The sequence below is a fragment of the Gavia stellata genome, chromosome Z (assembly GCF_030936135.1).
Source record: "Gavia stellata isolate bGavSte3 chromosome Z, bGavSte3.hap2, whole genome shotgun sequence".
In the NCBI taxonomy this organism is placed as follows: domain Eukaryota; kingdom Metazoa; phylum Chordata; class Aves; order Gaviiformes; family Gaviidae; genus Gavia; species Gavia stellata.
In genome coordinates this window covers 3,441,239-3,464,737 of record NC_082637.1, presented here as the reverse complement: position 1 = coordinate 3,464,737, position 23,499 = coordinate 3,441,239, and the positions used below count along the sequence as shown (strand labels likewise).

The following is a 23,499-nucleotide window of genomic DNA, read 5'->3' as shown; positions in this document are numbered from 1 at the left end:
CAAATAAAACTCCCTTTATACTCATCAGATCCCTCCTACACAGAGCAGTCTTAAACTTTGAGGATCTTCAAAGCGAAGCAATACAAATCTCTTTCAGTTTGGATATTTTTGCTAACTTCAACCTAACATTCAACAGATGAAAGTTTCCCTTTGATAATCAGACAAAGTTGCCAAAAATGCTGAAGTCAAATAGCTCTTCAAATACTGGAGCTACTACAATCTTGATAAAAGTTCCTTGAATAGTCTTTTTTTAAAAGCCCTATTCTGACATATTGTTTTGAAAGTAACAAAAAATTAAAATATGACACTCCTGAAATAGGAGAGAAAGTAGTTCTTAACCTCTTCGCTGCTCACAATTAGCAAGGAAAAAAAGCCTAAACATTTCTCATCATCTGTACATGGCATTGTTCCTACACTGCAATGATTCTGCAGAGCTTTATAATCAATTATATCGCCCTCTTCATCCTACATTCGACTTCTAAGCTCCCAGAATATATACAGCATTCTTAAATGGGTGAAAACATTGTTAACATTTACATTTGGAAGTAACTAAGATTGCAACCTAAACCAATTGTGATTACAGAAAATAATGGAATGTAACATAAGTACCAACTAACTTCTACTGGCACCACAGGGTGCTACTTAACAGTGATGTAACTAGATCGCAATATTCCATTTTTCCTCCATATGCATTTATAGTTTTTAATGAAGTGAAAATGTACTGATAACAACCAGATGTTCAGTTATGTACACCAGCTCTTAACAAGCTGCTGAAAGAAACCTTTATAATTTAAAGCTTTGGGAGCTCTCTCTCGCAACAAAACATTAGCAAGAGTTTCTACATAAAAGTCACACAATTAAATACTGGAGTTGCATCTTTTTGCTGAGTATGCAGTTTTAATCATTAATGTACACTCTTGAGTGCTAACACGAACAAAACCAAAGAAAAAGCAGAGTATCCATAACATACCCAAGGGAGCCATAAATCAAATATCAACATACCGTAACACAAGTGTTGTAAGGGACCGCACCAGTCTAATTCTTGAAAAGCAATAATGCTGTAGTTTCTATAAAATTTCTTAAAAGTAAATGTTAATATGTGAAACCTTTTTCCTTGGCATTTTGTACAACGCAGCAGAGCCTGTTTTTCAAAACGGTAATTCAAGATCTTTTTAGTAACTCTCAGATACAGAGCCACAATGCTGCAGAGTCCCACGGTCCCTACTACAACCTCTTTTAGCTATGCTGAGCATAACTGCCTTAAAGCGCATTTACCTTTCCCAATACAAACTAACTTTGAGAAATAGTTTCTTAAATTCATCATGGATAATTCTGAGACGCTCCTAGATAGGCTTTGCTGTACATCTCTGCAGCCTTTCCCAACAAAAATCAACACATTTTGATTCTGCAGTTATATTTCAGAGTAGGGGATACGGAGAGGTGCGTTACAGACTTACCATTTGTCGCCTTCTCCATCTCACACACCTTCCTTATTGATTTTGAGCTAGACTGCCCACCTGCGTTTTCCAAGTATGTCTGTAGGCTATTTTGTAGGCAGACATGAGCTCATTCTGCCAAGGCTTCTAGTAGAGCAAGCTCAGAGGTGAGCAAGCTCTGCCCATGCTCAGGAAAGACTCGAGCCTTCATGAACTTGGTACCTGTGCCGAGCCCAGTGCCTTATGCTTGCTCTTGGTCAGTCTGGAATACGGGTTAAGATTACATACCTGCCTGCAAAATGCCACACACAGGTATCCTAAGCTCTCCTCCCAACAGTACCTGTCATCTTACTTACACATCTTCACAACGTGATACTCAACAGTGAAGAATAATAGAATCTATGTTATAATCACAAATTTCTCACTATTCCATAACAGAATCTACACAGCATCATCCAGCAGTGCTGTCCACTCTTCAGTAACACCTTTGCAAAAAAAAAAAATTAAGACAGCACATCTGAAATTATATATTGACGGGGTAGGGGTGGCAGGGGGAGGAATTGCAGTACTTCTGAAGAGTACTGCTTGCACCAAGAAGTACGTGATGTGACATTTAGAACAATTTCAAAAGCAAAGAGTGTGGGACTGTTGCACTGGTACCTCTACTCCTGCATTTTGGACAAGGAGATGGTCTTCCATGGTTTAAAAACAATCTTTTATATATTTCAGTGAAGGAGAGAAAAAAGAAGCTTAAACTGGGGTGTAGAGAAGCAATATATTTAGACAGCAGCTGCCAGCTGTATCCACTCCTTCATGAAACTCCGTCGACAGAACCCAAGGGACACACTAATTGTGACAATCCTCTGTTAAGGCTATTGAAAGCTCCTAACAAAAACTTTGCTATTCTGAATGACGCTTCAAAGACAGGCTCAGCATGGAGATTTTAATGGTCTGTCACAACAAAAATTCATCTTTAATAGCAGCTTTATACAGACACTCTAAGCAGTGCCACTGTGAGCTGCCAAAGCTGCCTATCCTCTAGCAAGTGATCCTAAGTCCTGCTACAGAAATCGTGACAAATTTGAAGATTTCATGTATTCCACTCAATGTATTCCTTCCCAAAATTCACATACTAGGCTTGTAATTTTCTTGATTTATTCCAGCTAAAGACAGAAATGAACTACTCCCTTGATACAAAGTAGGGAAAGAATTTATAGTGTAAATCTGATCAGGGAGAGGGAGGGAAGTAAAAAGTAAACTCACTACTAAAATAATCCTGATCATTCTCCTGAAAAAAATATTACATTAAGCAAAAAAGTCTCAGCCTTATACCATCTTTATGAAGAACAGAGTTGGATTGTGTATTACAGAAAGCGAGTTTTTCCCCATCTCCTTTCCCCTACCCTACTTCCCCTTCAATGCTATAGGGATAAAATTGTTAGTTAAGGCATTACCACATTGTTAAACATATAATACTGGTAAACAAGACAATAATATACACTTTTGTAAGTGTCAGTATCTTACTAACAATTCAGTAGCATGCTATTTCAGGAAAAATTCAGCTAAGAAAATTTATTTGACAAAAAACCCAACAACCTTCCACATCTATCTCTTATGAAAAGTGAGTATGTTTTCAATATAGCTGAACATTAAAGATTATAGACAGGCTTTATAACGACTTCTTTTTTAGTAAGCCATTATTATCACTATATTATATAGTAAACTAAATGCTTTCAACAGCTACTTCCATTCCCAGCAACCACATTCACACCGAAACAGAGATGCTGACAGGTTCAATTGTTGAAAAGGGTTAAGACCAATCATGCCTGTAAAACTTTTTCTGCCAGAAAGACAGAATAAATGATACCGGACTCCACACACACATTGGGACTTGCAAGAAAGGAAAATAAAACCCTGCAGGATTTATGTACTTGCCCATATATCGCAGTCCTTTCACCCCTTTGTACTTCCTCTAATCTGCTCCAAACAACAAGTGTATCTGTTCCAGGAAGTCCTGACAAGCTTTGCAGAATGACACTCTAAATCATATCACTAATTCATTACACACTGCCTACCCAAACCCTCATGTAATGTTGACAGAGTTGTACTTAATGAGAGCAACGTTTCAAAAACTATTGCATCTTTGTCAGCTTTCCAGCCAAAAGAACAATCTGAAGTACACAAACTAAATCATCAGCAGAGCTGTATACCCACTATAATAGATAATCTCAAACTCTTTCAAAGCTGTGATGCTTTAATTGGGGCACTACATTTTAAACACAGACTACCATGCAATTTAACACAAATGGTACTGCTAACAGTATCTTTGGTGAATCTTGCGGAAAAAAGAAGTTAAAACTTATCAGGACAGGTGTGGAAAAACATTTTTATTTCCAAAGAAAAGTTCTCTGTCATATAATACTGAAGTATGTTTCATGACGTACATCCCAATGGGATGTGGAATCAACAGATCTCAGATACAGCAGACGCATGAAAAAAGCCATGTAAACAGATCTGGAGATCTACAGAAACATTCCACTTAGCCACTTCTCTTCTCTCTTCTTCAGACATCGATTAGATGGTATGTCAGAAATTAATGTTAAATAATGACTTATTTAATACACACGTACTTCAAAAGCCCACACAACTGCAGAAGAGAAACTTTTGTTTGCACTTTGCTGCATCCCCCAGAGATGAAGTGACACCTCCAACATACCTTTCCCTGTACATTTCCCCACAACCATTTCTAGCCAAAAATTAGCAGTAACTGTCCGTGTGCTGACAGAGTACCTGAAACAAACGTCAAAGTTCCTACAAAATAAGCCACGATAACGTCTGTTGATGGTTTGAACTGGGTGCGAGATGCTGATCGTGTACTTCTTCCAACAGCACGTTCAGGGCTGGCACTGGCAGCAGGTTATCATTAACAGTACTGCACCATCACACGGAGCATTCAAATACAAGTATTTAAACATTATAACCCCATCACTCTAAGTTTTATGTTCTCTCCAATGCTCAGTTTATACAAGGAGGCTAAAAAAAAAAAAAGAAAAAAGCCAACTTACAAGAGGGGAATTTCAACAATGAGCTGGATGAGGCAACACAGCAACTCTTCTATGAGGTCTTCACACTCTGTTCCTGAAAAGAAGCATACCAAAGGTTTTCTGGATTGTCAAACACCAAAAGAAAGCAAAGATTTAAACACACAGATCCAGACGATCAATATCTTTAATTAAGGAACAAACACTAGAAGAGAAATTCTACCTGTTAAAGAAGATGGCATCCTATCATGAAATAGAAAGCACTTGAGATTATCACTGGAGACAATGGTGATACTAAGCCTTTTATATATAAAACAAATACCAATCGGATAAATTAAATGAGATATTGATAATGTAGGAAGTATGCTAATATTAAGCACATCAAGCCTTACTTTACTACTTACCTAAGGTCATATTAAATGGTGTTATTACTAACAGTTGAACTGATCACTGGTCCACAGTTCAAATCTCCTCTCAAAATTCCCTGCACTTGGCATATTTTCCCACCCCTTTTTTCAATCCCAAGCAAAGAATAAGCAGACACAGATAGAAAACAGTTGCATTTGTCTAACATACACTGAACGATATTCTGAATTGTGATCTGTCAAATGAATGCAGCCTACAGTACACATCACTGCTGCTCTTAAGCAATTAAATCTACACACTGGTTTTTCATGAATAAACATTATTTTATTGAAGAGGTTTTCCATATTTCAATGATAAGGATTCATGAATTTCCAAAGTGCATTTTAAGTGAGCAGAAATTATTCTCTACTCATAGACAATGTGAAAAAAAGCATGGGATTAAAATTATTTTAAAAATGCAGCTATTCTAAGCAATAACACTGGTGGTATTTTACATTAGTACTGCAGTTTTTAAAAGCAAGACTTTTAAGTCTTAAAGACTTGCAAGACTTACTGAGGAAAAAGCTTATAAACCATTTGAAGTCGTCTCATAATACTAAAAAAATAGAAGATAAAACTCTTGGCTCATTAGGATTTTTTCTGCTTTCAAAATCAAATTATAAAGAGAATCCTACAACACAAAGAAGTGTAGGGATTTATAGTGCCGAATGGCCTAAGAGCACGCATAGTTCTTCCCTCTGCATTACCCGATAGGCATTACAGCACAATGATTACCCAAACGCTTGTTTATTTTGTATTTTCAAATAAATACGTCCTGCAATAAACACAACATTATAGTCAGGTTATGGTGGTGTTACTCTGTTTAACCCAAGTTTATTCTTAAACCCAGAATTCAATTTTAAGAAGCACACCAGAGGGAATAGTCACAATAAAGCAAAATTATTTCTTTCCACAAACGGTTTATTAAAAACACATTAAAAATTGTCACCTAGTGAACTGCACGTTCTAAAGGAAATCAGTTTTTTATCACGGAAACATGGTTTCCTTTCTATAGAATCCCCCACGAGTAACACAATGTAGCTCCTGTTAGTAAAAACTGAGAACTGCTAGGAGTATTTAACCTTAGGCAGAAACCACTGCCAATAACGAAGCCCAGATAAGGTATTCTAAAGTAACTTGAACGTGACAGTTTCCTAAGGTTTTCTAAATCTAGAAAATGCTTATAGAGCAAGACTGCTATTAGTTCCCAAAAGGTACCTAATTTTTCCTCTTGACAATTGAGTAAAGGGAGAAGGAGAGAGGAAAAAGGATGGAAAAAGTAAAGAGAGTGCATTTTAAGAATATAATTTCTTCCATCATGCTATATACACAACTCATTTGAAGAGAGAATAATGTCATTTGACTATGAAAGAGGGCTTTTCCCCCACACTACATTCAAAATAAAGCAAGAAAATATTGGGTTAGCACAATCATGCAGAATGGAAGATGTTAAGTCTTTCCTTAGTTCTCAGACTATTTTTCTTTTTTTTAAAAAAAATAGCTTAATTGCTGTAATCAATGTCATTTAGCTACAATAATTAATGCATCCTTTTCCCCATTGGGGCGTATGCACTCTTGTTTAATTCTTGTCTTGCCGAGACAATGAGGCGGATGCATGCCAAATCTATAACGTGAGAGAGAGCTATAAACATGGAACACTATGTGTTTTCATAAACAATGTCTTTTTCAATAGCAGGATAAAGACAACACACACAATACTCATTCACATTAATAGATCACATACTTGGATCAAAGACACATGTAAAGCTTTGGGGAAAAATAAGTAAAGGACGAATCCATCCAGGTAAGATTAGAGCAGACTTGCAGAGAGAGGAATCATAGGTGCATCTTCTAAACTCTATCACACTGCACAAGTAACTGCGAACACACACACACACACACAGTTTTTAAGAAGTCCGGTTATGCTGCAGCACCATTTTTCATCAACTGTACTTAAGTCCTCAAACACGTGGATTACATGCATTGTGGGGTTTTTGGCTTTTTGGTGGGGTTTGTTTGGTTTGGGTGGGTTTTTGGTTGGGGTTTTTTAACATAAAAAAATAATACTTTGCGTTTAACTTTTTCAAAGCTAAGCACATTACAGACACTGGATTAGCAGACAATGTAATAATTCATTACTTATAAAACAATACCTAAAGCCTCACCCATTCAATTCATTACACAACCAGCAGACTTAAAGCTTCTTTGGGTTTTGTGGTTTGATCTTCAGCTCTGAGGACTCTCAAAAGCTCCCAACTCTCCCTTAAGAGTGTTAACAATGAGTACATGAACTAATTGCCATCCCTCATTTCCTTTTCGTGATAGCTGAACGCTCATTAAATCATTTAAGAGTTGCAGTAAACATATTGTTATTTATTCCCTCCCCTATGTCCTCTTATTTGCTATAATACACCAAATACAGTCCCTAGCAGCCTTGTGATGAAAACTTCTCTATAGAGAATGAATAAAGTTTCCTACTACAGGTTAGGGAAGAGGTTGAATGAACCGATGGTTTGATTTAGAATACAATACACATCATATGCACTCTTACACCTCTGAATCACAGTCCAGTTAAAGACCACGCAGAAATTATGGGACACAGACAGTAGAAGCCTCACCAAAAGATGAATGATTTGTGTTAGCAAGACTAACTCCAGCTTCAGATCAACATATGCTGAGTCCAGTTTAGGATTAATTAATATCAGCATTTTTCAGCTGAATCTTAAAGAATATGTTTTAAGTCTCTATATGGATTTCCCTACCATAAAAATTGTGCAATATCCTCCAAAGTTGTAGGCAAATTCCCAATTACGGATGAAGAAGCAAAGGTTGCACTTTCTGGGCTAAAGAATCATCTGAAAACTGCCAAAAGGAACAAACTCCTATTAATGGACAGTTCTTGAAGGAAATCAATAAGCAGTGCTGTAGCGGGGACTCGGTCCTCTGTAATTTGTTCATGACAACTTTATAACGGTAGGCTAGAACTTACCCATGCACTGAAACTTTTTGCAAAACTAAGAACCTTGATAATTGCATTTTAGGACACAAAGCACAACCGCACAGCTTTTGTGCAATTGAGTGCAAGCATATGAATTGCAAAACCTGGGAGGAGAATTCTTCCAGATAAGACAGTTATCAAAAATGCTAACTAAACAACAGTCGCTGTGGCATACATAACCTGTCAAAATACAAGACATATTGCTGAGTAGCCAGCGACAAGGATATTTTCCATACGTCATTACTATCATACACCATACATTTCTGCCCAACAGTGAATACCGCACAGCAGGTGCCGATGCTTTGACCGACCGCAGCACGAGCAGCCCAACGCGCCGACACTGCAGTTACGCACTCTGAGTTCCCAGGTGCTATATTTAAACTCAGAGAACATGGTACTAGGATATATTCTCCGAGTCGAAGGGGAAGAAAAAAAAGTGATGCTCATAGTTTAAACAGGGAAACAAACACCATCACACAGTGATTTCCAAAGGGGTTTTAAGACGCTCCTGAGAAGAATGGTTACCAGTTTAAACAGGGAAACAAACACCATCACACAGTGATTTCCAAAGGGGTTTTAAGACGCTCCTGAGAAGAATGGTTACCTTTTCTCAGAAGGCTGTGAGATTGAACAAGGCGAACAAAAACGGATCACAGGAGGGAGAGGTTGTTTGTGTGGTTGGTTGGTTGTACTGTTCTTTCCAATAACTACTCACCAGCCATTAAGAACATAAGCAATCAGTACTTCAAAATTCAGAGACTGTATTAAAGCTTTTAACTATATGCGTATTTTATTTACAATATATAATTAACATAATAATGTATTGTATAAGGTTTGTTTTATGTTTGCAACTGAAAAATAGTAAAATAATATCAAGCTCTGGGAAATGAGAAAACAGCAAGGACAACTAAGAAGAACTTAGATTTTTAAAAAGCATGCTCACCAAAGATAGTGCGAAGTATGTACAAGCTTAGTCAAAGTAGTAATAAAGTTGTGTAAACTTTGCAATAACAAGGCATGCTCTAGTTTCCAAAGAATAAAAAAAAGACCAAGAAAGCTACACGTGACTTAATTATGAAAATACAAACAAAAAAAATTTCATCTTCTTCTGCTCACTTTAATAGGCCCTAAAACAGCATTTTATTACACTGTGTTAATGATACTTCACTTTTCCTATAGCTAAGTATAAAAGCTATAGGAAGGCATTCACTTTATTACCATACTCTATATATATTTAAAAAAATCCCAAGTGAAGATTTGTTAGGAGCAAAAAATGATGGCTATGTAAACACAGGATGTTATGAACCTCAACTCCTTGAAGAAGGTCACAAGGACCATCTCCCACTGGAAACCCAAGCCAAAAGCAGCAGTGGACTCGAGCCACGGCGGAGCGGGGAGAGCTGAGGAGCTCGGTTCCTGCCTCCATCCCCTGCTCTCACCAGCAGACCACACACAATTACCTTCCTAATCAAGAACATCCAGCGAACAATCTGCTCAAAGATAATTGCTACGTACATTTGCCATCAATATGCACAAAATTATCGCTAATAAATGTCACTGTGAATTACAGTCAAGTGCTACTAGACATGATATAAACATGGATCCACCCCAGTGACAAGAATCACTTTTCATACCATGCTGCGAGGAACTCCCAGCATAAGGAATAAAGATCCCAGGGGTTCACGCTAACAAAACGTCTCAGCTTTTCCGTCTGTTTTACTGTGCTACACTCTACCACTGAAGCAAGAGGTGGGCAATTTTTTTTAAACCAAGTACAAACCCCCAGGCAGTCTGCAATGATAGCTTATTATAAGCAGGTGTTACTTTCTAATGCATCAGTTAGCTGACTTCATTCTTGGAGATTACTCATCACAGTTTAAATACATTAAACCATTTCAACATGTAGCATTCGATCTTTTGGCACCAGAAGTTTTCCCTAGAGCAACGGCAGGCGCCAAGGAGTTAAATATATTTTAACGAACAGTTTTCACTATTCAATGAGCAAGCAGCTATTAGGCATTCTCAACGCCCGTCCTTGCTGGGCTGACTGTTGAAGGATATTCACATTCAGATAGTTTTGGTTGTTCTTCCACAATCCACTCGGACTGTATTAGCATTCTGATACCAGTCCTTTTTGCCAGACCATTTCTGGCTTTATGCAATAAACAACATGCAATTAGAAACTCAACAGGTTCTTTACAACAAAGCAAAGGAAATCCAGGCTCCTGTGCCAGCATTATCGCTCATGTGTTCTGTAAGAGTGCCTTGATACGGCACTACACAAAGATTTGTGGCAGATAGTATTATGACTTTCGTTTTGCTGTAATGAAACTGATTTTGAACACATTCACATCATTCCCATTCAAAAGGAAGGACTGGACAGCAGAAAGAGAACAGCTAGATTATTTAAGTATCTTCCTTGCCATCTTCCATCTTGTGCAATACATGCTCCGTTTCCTGGAGGTGCACTTATTTTTTAACATTCTGCCTAAATTCTTTGACCTTTCCTATACTCTTGTATAAACTACTGACAACTAATTGAATTTTGGCAGTTGCCTTTTCAATGGATCAGTTCTAACCACAGTACTGTTATCTTCCCTCACTAGATTCCTAAAAATGCATTAATTCCACTCCCCACTGCTGCTGGTTTATGAAACGTATGTGAAAAGAAACATTAAATAATTGCAACATCATCGTTCCTGCAGCAGCATGTGGTCAGCTTCACCCCAATTCTGTTTTGTTCTTCTGAAGAGAACCGTTACCACCTTTCAAACTGTACGAAAATGACTAAAGCTAAGGTAGGTTCAGAAGCATCACTTCTGAACAACTGTTTAAAAAAATGCCAAATTAAGTTTGTAAATAAATGACCATGTTAAATTTAATACAAATCTTTAAATAAAAAATAAACCAAACAACTTAAACCCTGCTCTAGAAGAGGTCTATTTTGCTGTTGGCTACGTAACATGCTAACAGCACGTGAACAAACATTTCGTTCTAGCAGAAGACAACAGTCAGTATGTCATGAAAAGTTCTCATCACATTTTGAAGGTGTTTTCTTTTACATGTATGATACAAAGGAAGATGGTTTACACCAAATTACTTCAGACCCCAAAGGAAGTAAGTCCAGTTTTACCACTGACTTTCAATCTCACAAGTTGTCCCAAACAGTAAACATGTTGTATTGTAACCTCATAGATACTTCATTTCTAGCTTTAAAGCACAGTTTGGGATTCTTGGTCTAAACAAAACATAGAATCATAGAATTATTTATGTTGGAAAAGACGCATAAGATCATCATGTCCAACCATTAACCTAACACTACCAAGTCCACAACTAAACCATGTCCCTAAGCACCACGTCTACAAACATCAGAACTTTTTAATTTCTTGTGGGATATTTGTTTCACTAGCACTAGCGTACACATACCATATGAGCCTGGTGCTTTCTCTTCATAAGTAAAATGAAGTTGCAGCTCCTCTTCTGACATTCGACTGATGAATACTTTCAGCAAACAGCAAATAATAAACAGTGCATTGTGAGCCTGCCAAATAAAGAGGTGACTAGAAAAGAAGGAGAAACAAACAAGAATCAGTAACGCTTAACCTGCGAATATGCATCAAAACCCACAAGAAAAATATATGCCAGAGTAGACAAAGGGGTTCCTACAGCTGGAAATCCAAAGTGCTCAAAAGCAGACAGTCTTCAGTTGATGCTACAGCAAACAAAGCAGAAGAAGTTTATTTTAAAATAAAGTATTTTTTTTCTTCTCCCAAGGGAATACAATGTTATTCCTAACTACGTTTGTATTGTTAGAAACACCACAGTTGCCAGAAGCACCACTCTTCAAAGACCTCACCAGATGGCTCAGCATACTTCTAAAGGTTTCTAGGTACTACGGACTCAAGCCACCCAGACATTTGAAAATTTCCAACAGCTTCGATATGAAAGCTACTCTGGCTCCCTGAACCTTAGCACTTTTCCCAGTCAAATAGCCTTCAGATAACCGTAGGCATTTAGGGACTTCAGGAGCACAATAGAGCAAGACTTTTCTATGCAACACACACAGGTATCTTCCAAGCTGTCTGAATGCAAGGGGAGTATAGCTTCATTAAGTTTTCTTGAGTCCCAATAAGCAACTGCTGGGAAGCCCATACAACAGCATATAGTCAAGCTCTTGCTTGAAGCTATACTTTCAAGGTATTTTTGGATTAAAGCAGCAGGAGCTATCCAGGCAGGAATAACTTCTTTCTCCAGATATAAGCAAAAAGGTAGAGGGCAGTGCTGGGAGCAAGGAGGCATTAAAAAGGAAGTCTTCCTTTTTGAAGCCCTGGGTCTGATGAGAGTTGGACATTTGTCTATGGGTGTGGGGGAACAATTACAGAAAGCTTCCTGCAAAAACTATACAGTGCTGCACATCTAAACTCGTCGAGCTCTTTCCTATTGCTGAAAGGGGCAAGCAAAACCAATGACAGTTGCATATGATATGATTTTAAAGCTATATCTTTATGTAGAAGTTTGTGCTCAAATCCAACCCAATTCAAAATACTTCCAAGATAAAATACCGGTTCACACATTAAGATTTAGCTAAAAAGGTCAGGTAATTTTCAAACAGCTCTAAACCAGTAGTAGCCAGAAGTTACACTATCTTGTGTACAGATGTGTTTATGTAACATACAGGATGAACACAAACATGTCTTTTTGCCCAGCAATCTATTTACCTGTTACACTTAACCTTCTGTGTTTGGAAAAGTACTAGATACTTGTTCTGTTTCAAACAACAATTTAAGAGAATTTTAAGTTTTGGTCTGTGATTATGTTAACCAGCAAAGTAAAATCTCAAGAGCTAGCAGCAAAAGAAACATTTAAAAAGTGAAATGGCGCACACAGCTGTTTTCCAGGTACTTACTTCTGACATTCTGCTGAAATTTTTAACTCTTTGGTTCTAGAAAGAAAGACTTTAATCAATGACCCAAGGTTTCCTGTTCGAGGATTCTTCTCAACTAGATGAGGAAAAATAAGATATGATCATATAGCATGCGTCAGTTGACACTATTTAGTTCAAACAATATATAAAATGAAACCAAATTTCAATGTCTTAAATATTTCTACATAAAGCACAGTATGTCTGGTTTTCTGTACAGCTGCTGTTCTTTTAAGATTTTCCAGTACATGCCTTACTACTCCATAATTGTTATCTAAACATACTTTTCATCCTAGATTTAAAATATCCCAAACGTGGAGCTCGCACTGCTTCCTTTCCAAGACTTGTCTACAGCACAATAGTCTCCTGTCAGAAAACGAGGCAGGTTTTCATAACTAGATATACCTTCTTGAAACATCGTGGATTGCGTTTATACTACCCCTCCCTTTCGTCCTCTGATTAATTCTTTTCCCTCACTGATCAGCTTATAGGACAGAGGGAAAAAGAGGTAGCAGGGATGCAGTTACTTGTTTTAAACCTTTCAGTCATTTCAAGTTCTATAAAACATTTAATGATGGAAGTTTCTAAAAGTTTGGGAAACATATGTATATAAACACACTCTTTACACTACTTGACTCTTACTAGTGGAACACATACAAGTAAAGTATACTGAGACATAGGTGTGCACATGAATGCTATTAATTTTTCTGATCAAGCACATGGAAAAGAGTTAAGATGTCACAATTTCTCACCTAAAGACTTGCAGACTGAGATTGTGGCTTCTTCCAAGAGCTTTAAGTCAGCACTAGGACAGGGGGGAAAGAAAATAAAAATGGTTACACAAGCAGTTGCGTTCCTGTACTTGAAGTGGTGGCTTTTGAGTATCTCCACGACCTCTCTGGGCAGCCCATTCCAGTGCTCAGCCATCCTAGTATCAGGCAGAACAACACGCATTTGAAGTACAGTGACTATAAACCAGGAAACTAATATTCAGAAGTGAATTGTTTGTCAAAGTGAAACAATGTCTCTACACCATTTGTGTTACTACTACCTTTGTGGCTTCAACACTGCCATGCTTAGCTTGATGCCATTGAAAATACACATAGAACAGTGGCCTTCAGAAAGAATTTGATTTTTTTTTTTTTTTTTTTTTTTTTACAGGAACTATCACATGAAATAACATTTTTTTAAAAAGCATAAATTAAAGAACCCTCAACCTGACATTTAACTCAAGCTAAGCAACACTTTCCTTTAATGCTATTATACTAATACAACAATCGCATCAGATACACCAAATTTTTCATAACTTCATTAATTGCCTGTTGGTATGCCTCAGTGAAAACCATCAGCTGAAAAGAACACTAAAGCACAAAAGCAAAACCTGCCAACCATCACTGAAAGTAAACACCAGCTGCGTCAAACACGTAAAAACACACTTATATACTTCTATCACTATAAACCTACCAGTACAGAGTAACTGATTCTCGCAAACGAATACATGGGAAGTATATTTTCCTTAACAGATGGGGAAAAAAAAGGCAAATAATAATCAGATATTGTGTCCAATGCCACATTAAGCAATATAAAGGTGTCCCGATATTAACACCTAAAGGACAACCTGTTCCAATGTTTCACCACCCTCATGGTAAAAAAGTTCTTCCTTCTATCTAGTCTGAATCTCCCCTCTTTTAGTTTAAAACCATTACCCCTTGTCCTGTCGCTACAGACCCTACTGCTCAGGATATCGGAGAAGATTGTACAGCCTCTATACAGACTCAGTTAACATACAGTCTAACCTACAGGAATGGCAGTCCTTCTGAAGTTCCCCAAATTAAAAATCAGTCAAAAAACCCCAGTTCAATGCTTGTAGACATAACATAGCATATAATAGAGGCTGAACAATTTCCGAGCTCATGCAGCTACATCCTTGTAATTAAAGGTATGAAAATCACCATCCTCAGAATAACTAGGCAAGTAGCAATGTAATGTAACCTGAACAGTAACTAAACCTATAAAGTCAGTGGTATGGCCTCCGTTCAAGCACTCTTCTCATATAAAAATATTGCAAAACTTAATACTGCCGTAATTAGATTGCCAAAGTCCCTGTTGCTTCCTAAGCATTAAATTTTCTGATGAGTAACCTGATTTATATAAAAACATCAGAGACTGAAGACAAAAAGGGCATGGTACCGCATGCGCCTTCTCTGTCCCGCTGGCTCAACCCCATCTTGGCAACTACCTGCAGCTCTGCCAGTGAACTTCTGAAAGGCAGCGGTGGGGGAACAGTCCCCCTTCTTTCAGTTTTTAAATTTAGATGGTAATCCAGTTTACAGTACAGTCCTAAGAACTGTTGCATCAACCTGAGATTAACTGTGGTGCTGTGTGGGAAGCCCCTAAACCAGCTCCGCTGCTGAAAAGCCACGTGCAGCCATGCTCTTGGAAGCTGTTGAGTTTGTCTGAGCTGTGCCCGAACTCCCGAGGACTAGAAGACGAGGTAAGGATATTGGTAGAAACAGCAGCCAAAAGAATTATTTCAAAACTTTTCAACAGGAAATGCTTCAAGATAGAGACATCAAACAAATTCCATTTTCAGATGCCTGCAAGTTTTCCTGTCTATCAGACTAATTTACTGTGTAGTGAGCTGACAGCAGAGACAGCTCTTCACCTACAGCTGAATATCCCAAGACAACTTTAGATTACACAGATTGGCTTTTTTTGATATCAAATATCAGCATTCACTCCTCTTTCCAATTGCTCTGAAACGTAAGTTTCAGAAAGAACAAACTTACATGTTCATCTATACTTTAAAACCATTAAACTTAGTCTCAAAGGTGGTCTCTCATTTCAGTGCTAAAAAGATGCAGAGTAATTAAAAACAAATGGTATAAAACTAGAACACCCCACCAGCAACTACAGACAACACAGTTTTCTAGGTCTATGTGAAACAAGGAGGTTTTGCACCTTTTTTTTTCTTTAAAAAAAACCAACTTCTAAATTTGTCCAGCTGGCTGCTTGTCATCAGGATGTATTCCTTCCTAAGAGCTGACAGGCAGGGTAAATATTATATTGGACACCAACTCAACAGGTACTGAATAATCGTTATCCAACACAATGTGACCCACCTCCCACTATCCAAAGATGCTGGGGACTTCTGTAATACAGACCGAGTGATTATTGTAATTGCTTCAGGATTTAAACAATATAGACATTCAGTTTTTAATTATGGTTCATTTTTCCCCTTAATTCCTAAGCAGTTAGGTTTTAAAGTATAGGATTCTCACAGGTTTTTGCTTCCTCCCTTTGAGTTATTAAAAACCACACAAAGTCCTCAAACAAATTCCACAGAGTTGCCTAATTTCTACAAGTTGCCAGGATCAAAAACAGTGGCAAACCAAGCAAGACCTTCAGATCTTCAGCAAAGCTTTTAACACCTGGGTCATTCTTTTTCCTACCAAAAAGATGTTTAATGCTTAAAAATGAACTACAGCCCTCTCCCCCTTATTCATACAACAACAATACAGAACTGAATCTTGCCATCCTCAAGACTAGGCGACAACATCCGCAAAGTTTCAGTTCAGGCAACAGAAACACCTAGCGAGGAGGAACTACAGCAGAACACCGTCCCAACACACACGCACAGTGAAATGGCATTCTTGTGCTCAAAAGTAGTAATACTACTGCTACATCCCCAAGGACGGATTTATGGAGAGGGTATTGTGGGGGGGTACAAAGAAATAGCAGCCCATTTCCATGTTCCTGGGGCAAAGCTTAGCAGTAGCTTTCTTTCCTTCACGTGGGCAAGAAAGAAAAGTGAGAGACGTGGAAAAAGCTGTCCATGTATTTTTTTGTGCTGTGAAGACAGGAAATGAATTACATTAACACTTAAGCAGAGAATGCGAGAGCCAAGATTCGTAAGGTGGCACAAAAGAAATGCTACAACCAGCTACAGTACTGACTTTGCTCTACAATCCCTGTGGAGATGACATTCGGTTCATGAGTGAATATAAGAATGGAAACCTAACACTAAACCATCCGTCCTTTCATTAATCCACAGAGCAGCACTGGTAGTATTCAAGCTATTTTTCAGCGCTAACAACCAGAGCAAGCACTGATAGAGTGAAGCTCCTTCACTGCACTGATCAGAAATAGATGTTCCAATTCTCTCTGAAAACCCTCACCCGAGGGATACGGACTGCCTTGTTGCCAAATATACGCATATATACATGCACGCATCTAGACAGGTTTTAGGAGCTCACTATTTGGGACAAAAAAAAGTCTAAAATGCATTTAAATTGATCCCCTTCAACATATTACACTTAATTGTAATGAAGTGCCTATGGGAGGATCCAGGAGAAAACCACCTTTCAGAAAAGAAAAGGAAAAAATCCCACACATTTTCCACTCTGCAATTTTATCTACCAACAACTGAGAAAATAAAAATTACACTTTTTCAGAACTGACAAGAAGCTTCTGAAAGACAGTATTTTCTAGAACGCGTACAAATAGAAGTGAGATTCATTAGGGATGGAGCAGTAAAATAGTCCCTGGTCTATGAGAACCATTAGTACATTCTCAACAGGAAAAGGATTATCAGTTTCTAGCAATAACCAAGCAGCAAGGTAAGCAAACCCTTCCTGCTGCTTGATGGCACTGCTGAGCATCACTAGGAGAAACCCGGGCACCCCAGCAACATCCAGTAAGCCCTGCCATGGAGGAGACACCACTTTGGAAGATGTTCACACGCACACGGCAACAAACACCAGCTTCAGGCCACGGATCTTTAATATCACGATCACAGCGACCTGGGTGAGTTTGTAGGTGTAATCATATATTTCAACTGGCACTACCTGAACTAAACCATTTGGTTTGGGGAAAGTCGTACATATCCCAATCGCATTTACCAGTTCTACAATTATCCGAGATGTGAGCAAAAGGTATCACCTGGTGTGGGGATTTGAACAAGTTTGAGCACAGGGGGGAAACGCTAAGGATTCAAAGCAAAGTATACTTGACTGGCTCATTTAGATCCAAGCGAATGAGCGAGGTGCAGGATTGCTTCCCACACGCTTTAGGAAAAAATTCCAGGCTCCACAGGAATTCCTGCCTCATCCTGTGATCTGGTGGCCAGTATTTTCAAAGTCCTTTGTAAAAGCAAGAAATTATTTTGCTTTTTCATGTAGAGGGTAAGCCCACAGACTTCAGCAAAACTAAAATTAATGATAGTGAAATTTGCTTCCTGACAGCACAGACTTCTTTAAAGAAAACGGGTTTATCTTGTTTTATTTTAAAGGTATTAAAACATGAGAGGTTTTAGAGTGGCAGTGATTATTGTCTCGTAACATCTTAACACAGCAAGCAGTAAGAAAATTTTGCATACAAATTGTCACTACAAACCCATCTATACACAAGAAGCATCTGCGTGAGACCAGGTATCGCACATCAGCGGTAGAAGTAAAGAGTAATCAAGGGTAATCCCCTTCTGCAGGGAAGAGGGCAGCACCACCACTACCCCTATGTCACATAATAAGGACTCCGTACTAGGAAGGGGAGAGAAGAAATCAAAATTAAGTACAAACTTGCAAGCTCAAATACTGCCTCTCTGATACTACAGGTCACCTATTTTTCCCCCGATATGAAAGTTCAATCCCTCAAACCTGTACTATCACATAAATGCCATTTGGGAATTGGACGCACGCCCCCCAACCCAGCTCAAACATAGGGGAATACTAACACAAGCCAAAATTGCCTCTGTATTTCACAAGGAAGAGTGAAAATCATGAGTTCTCCATCATATGTATAGGCAATGATTATTGACCAAGTAAAACATAATATTGAAACAGTAGACAATACAAAGTCTATTTTGTCTTGCTGAAATTGCTCTTCTGTCATTCCATAATTGATCTTATGTCGATTTTTTTATTTCATTGGGATTTAATCACTTTGGTTTTGTGGTTAGTGATCATAGTACAAGGAGCTTCTTCATCAGCAAGTTAGTTGTCTGTAAGAAAGCATCTTTTCAGTAGAGGTGGGGAAGAATGGTAAATTAAACAGTCTACTGCTCAAAAAAAGTCATAGTTTTCATTGACTGCAGATTTTTATTTCTGGCTTCACACTACCAGAAAGCCAGATCCTGCAGTCAGCTCTTCTGGCATATATTGTAGAAAACCACTACTTCCAAGAAGAAGAGGGGAGAAAAAAAAAGGGCGGGGGGGGAAGGACAAAAATCAGTGGAGTTATTTTAGAGTGGTTGAATTCAGTTGTCTTACTTTAAATTTACTAACAATCGGTCCCACAGACTTCAGCAAAACCATCATTAAAGACACTGAAAGTTGCTTCCTGACAGCAGTCATCTTTGAGGAACATGGGTTTACCTGCTTTTATTTTAAAGGCATCATCATATAAAAGGTTTCAAAGTGGCAGTGACTACTGTTAAAATATCATGGCAGGAGACAGTATTCTGCATACAAACTGTAATTATTAACATACCCATACCATGACATCTACCCTGATTATGAGAAGAACAAGACTCAAACCGTAGCAGAAAACTACCCCTTCTAAAAGGGGAGGAGGGGTAAAAAAAAAAAAAAGGGAGCGGCTTTCCTGACAGTTTTTCCCTCTAAGTAAAGCTTTTTTCCCTGCCATTGAATATACAACAGAAGAATCGGCCCATTCAGTAAATTCATACTGTGGGAACGCTGACTTTAATGGACTAGTTGGAGGAAAGACATCAAAGAATAAAAAGCTGCATATAATTTATTGTACCAATTTAAAAATGTACCATATTAAGGCAACATAAAAGTTGCTCATTTTTATGTCTTTCCATTAAAGGCTCATGCACACTATTCTTGAACCAGCGACTCATTAAAAACTCCGGGGAAGGAACAAAGCAGAACACTAAATATTAAGCACATGATTTTCAGCAAGTTCTGTGTTAGTTAACGCTGTTTTAAGTTTTCCATCAGGGAAGAATTGTAATACCACCGCTAAGGAGGCTGCATTCTTGGTAGCAACTCATAGGAGAGCCAGACAAACACAAAGGTCTGCCTAAACTGAGAGCTAAGACTCCAAAGTAAACAATAACTTAAAAAGTCATCCAAAAAAGCTGTATTTTATTTTTCCAATATCCAAACATTATTCAGTTTGGTAAGTCAGCCGCTTGAAATGTAGAAAGTGGCAGATATAAGAGGTTTTACACAATTTTAATTCAGCTCCCATAAATCCATTCTGTGCAACAAATAAGGATCCGTGAAGAAAAACGAACATGCAGGAGTGTGAACTTAGACCACCAAGTACCTCCTAATGGCTGAAACCAGAAATTTCTCAGCAGACACTTCTGTCGCCCAAGGGGATTTTACCTGCTTAGCATCCATGACCTGCTTTACAGAAGAGGAGATCACAATACACCTTTTACACTGAAAAGCATGAGGCAACCTAAAACTAAACTGCTGGTAGCTTTTCCTTTGACTATCACTTATGCATATATCACTTATCTCCTACCACTCCTAAATTGTGTAAGGCCCCAGTGGCTTTACCTGCCAAATAGCCAAGACTGGCTCTGGCTGTTACTATCGGTCACTGCAGGGGAATCACGGGCAGTGAGCAGGGATTCACCATCAGCTCATTGCCGATTACTGACGGCCGATTCATAATCGGGGTTTGTGAATGCACAGACCAGAATTACTCCCACTTAATCTTTCCCCTTAATACTTGCTTAACTATTAAGAAAATCAGCATTATGAGAGGAAGAACAGCCAGCCCAGAAAAGCAGAATATTACACTCCCAGCAGTCAGCTCTGCTTTGACCACATGCTTTCACGTGCATTTTTGGATGGCACAGCAGGTTTAAACAATCCTACCTTTTAGCCCAACAGTCTCCTGTGCCCCAAAAATCAATCCTTCACCATGCCAGAACTGTTTTGTGGTGCCATGCTACGAATCACTCTAGGGAATTAACTTGGCTGAAAAAATAAATACTTCTTTTTGCTGTGTTGCTTTTCAGACACATTAGTTCCTGATTAAACCCACAGCAGACCCGAATAAACACTGAAAGGGATGGTGAAGGGGCAAACTACCTTGCATCAGTAATTGCTGACAGAGACGCAGCAACTTCAGAGTCAGTAGCACTGGTACTTAGCAAACTCTGTTCCCCCCTGCGAACTACCTTGTGTTCTTCACAGAAACAGATGAAGTTAATTGAACTGAAAAAAATAAACGCAGTAAAGACGGCATGGCTGAGTAAATGAGCCATGTTAAAGAACTATACACAGAACCACACAGAGAGATTAACATATACAATCAGGAAGGGGTGGGGAGAGAAAGCACAAGAGAGAGAACCAGGAAGATGAGAAACAGATGAACGGAGGAAGAGACCAACCAAGCTAAAAGGGGAACAGGAGAAAAGCAAAACAAAGACAGACAAGAGTATAAAGTGCCGAGAAAAGCAAAGCGTAGGAAAATGAAGAGAGACAGGAGAGCATAGAGAGCAGTACCGTTAAAATATCACGCCTTCACCTTTCCCAGAGTAGAAAGCCAGTAATTCACCAACTCTCAAGCCAAGGCCCTGGGCTTCTGATTTTGGGGATTAAAAGACTATTGTTCCTCAGAAGATCCAACTCGGTTTGGCAGCCTGAAAGATCTTCCCTTAGCAACTATGATCAGCAGTACCTGGACTAATTCGGAACGGCTTCTGTAAAGCAAAGCACTATTCACATATTCCTCACTGGAGAGAAAGCATACACAGAAAAGTGTTAAAAACCCCACAAACTTCACTTATGCACATGGACTCAAGTTTCCCTCAAATGTATCACAAGCACTCTTTGCCTTCTTTGCAGACACTGGTTCCTTCCTACAGGTAAGGTTTCATGGCAACAAGGTAAGTCTGTCAGGCGTCTGTCACAGAAAGGAGGCAACCTACCCCAGCCCCATCACCTCCCACGTGTTGCTGCTTTTTTGGTTGGCTTTTTTATTGTTGCTTGTTTGCTTTTCCTACCACCTTCTTTCTTCATGTTTTTCCTCCTCTTCTTTCCCTATAGTACTGCCATATATAGAACAGATATGTCCAAAGCAGCGTCCAGAGAATACAACCCTCTTCTCCCTCGGGATTATGCCAGTCCCATCTTTGGAAAAATTTGAGGAAGTAGGATAGATCTTTTACTCTAGAGTTATCATCAATTCCCTCCACAAAAACACCACACAGCATTTATATGGCTCCCCATAACACTTGCAAACAATCACCTACTATCAACACACCAGTTTTGCAACACACAATTGGAAAAGGCATAATTTGAGAAGAAAACTTTAAATTCTGTCCTGTTTGACAGGTGAAAACTGGCTCCTTTCCACAACAGTCAAACACTAGCATCTTGCTCTTGTCAAAAGTATGACCTACACTCAAGCCTCATTAAAACAAAACAGAGTTAACTTGGTATTTTGCAAGCTTTCAATCTCAAAAATGAACATTGACCTCTATTGTCCTGTTCCTGCGGGCAAGGTTATCTGATTTAGACAATGGCTGAGGGTGCTGTGCAGCCAACATTGTCTGACATCATTTGTCAAATGGTTCTCTCAGGTAGATGCAACTTAATGGGAAATTTCTGTTTCCTTCCAATTATTAAGCTGCACAAAAGATGCCTCTAAAAATACTTCTCTTCTAGCTGCCAGGCAAGAGCACCATCTGGTGTTCAGCTAATTAAACTTGCAACCTGCTTTTGGATCAGTTTTCTTTGTTTGCTTGGGGTTTTTTTAATTATGTTTCTTATTTGGGGTTTTTTTGGGGGGTGGTTTTTTGTTTTGGTGTTTTTTTGTGTTTTTGGTTTTTTAGGTGTTTTTTTTTTTAAACAAACTTACTCTGCACTGGATCTGACTGCACAAAATAGGCACAAAAAAGCTGCAAAGCTTTATGAAAAACTCCTTTACTTTGATGGGGGAGGGAGGAGCAGTAGAACAACTGAAAGAAATTGCTGGGGATTTATATATAACTATTTCCCCCTAAAAAAACCACAATGCAGTATTATAATGACTTCTTAGAATATTGTCACAACCCTGTATCTTCTTGCTACCCTCTAGCTATTCTCTCCATGCAGAAGACAAAACCCTTCTTCCTCCTCACTCTCTACAAAAATATAGTAAATGCCTCCCAGTTGTTTATCTTAACCATTTCCCCTGCCAGCTGTCTGAAATTTCACTTACTTACAGGCACTCTAGTATGAGACAGATTATCTACCAGATCTGCTCCTAATTGTTATGAAAATAAACGTGTTTCTCTGCCTTTCAGAAGCTACTGTGCACAAGACACAGAACACAGGTAAGTCATGTAACATGTAAACTATATCTCACTAGCAATGGTATGCCATTCGTCATTCAATCACTAATTTACATTCAAGGTTCGAGCACTCAGGGTAGTCATAAATCTGCACCGTTTTTTCACCTTCTTAAAAAAATACCGTTGACTACCATTCATTTTGACAGGAGCTCCGTTTTAACAAAAATAAATTGAAAGGTGGCAGTAAAATTGGCCAGAACGGCTCTCAAACACCTTTCCAATTTATTAAAGATTAAAAGTGTTCCCCATTTTAGCAGTAATACATTGTGGTCTGTTTAAACCTGTTACACAAGTGTTTAGATGTAGTCTGTTATGATCCTTTATGAAAAAGCTAGGTCCTTGGCAAGGAAATACTGCTAACAATAAAGGGGTTAAAC

The 23,499-nt window shown here is 38.5% G+C and overlaps 1 protein-coding gene across 2 annotated transcripts in view; it reads right to left on the bottom strand.

The window, feature by feature from the left end:
• The window catches only part of DYM (dymeclin), a 227,020-nt gene that overhangs the window by 189,675 nt on the left and 13,846 nt on the right, over positions 1-23,499 (bottom strand). For both annotated transcript variants that reach the window (XM_059833367.1, XM_059833368.1), the window contains exons 3-6: positions 13,554-13,606; positions 12,787-12,880; positions 11,307-11,440; positions 4,502-4,574 (exon numbers count right to left, since the gene is read on the bottom strand). In XM_059833367.1, coding sequence (XP_059689350.1) covers positions 4,502-4,574; positions 11,307-11,440; positions 12,787-12,880; positions 13,554-13,606 — 354 coding nt within the window. The remainder of the gene's footprint in view (positions 1-4,501; positions 4,575-11,306; positions 11,441-12,786; positions 12,881-13,553; positions 13,607-23,499) is intronic.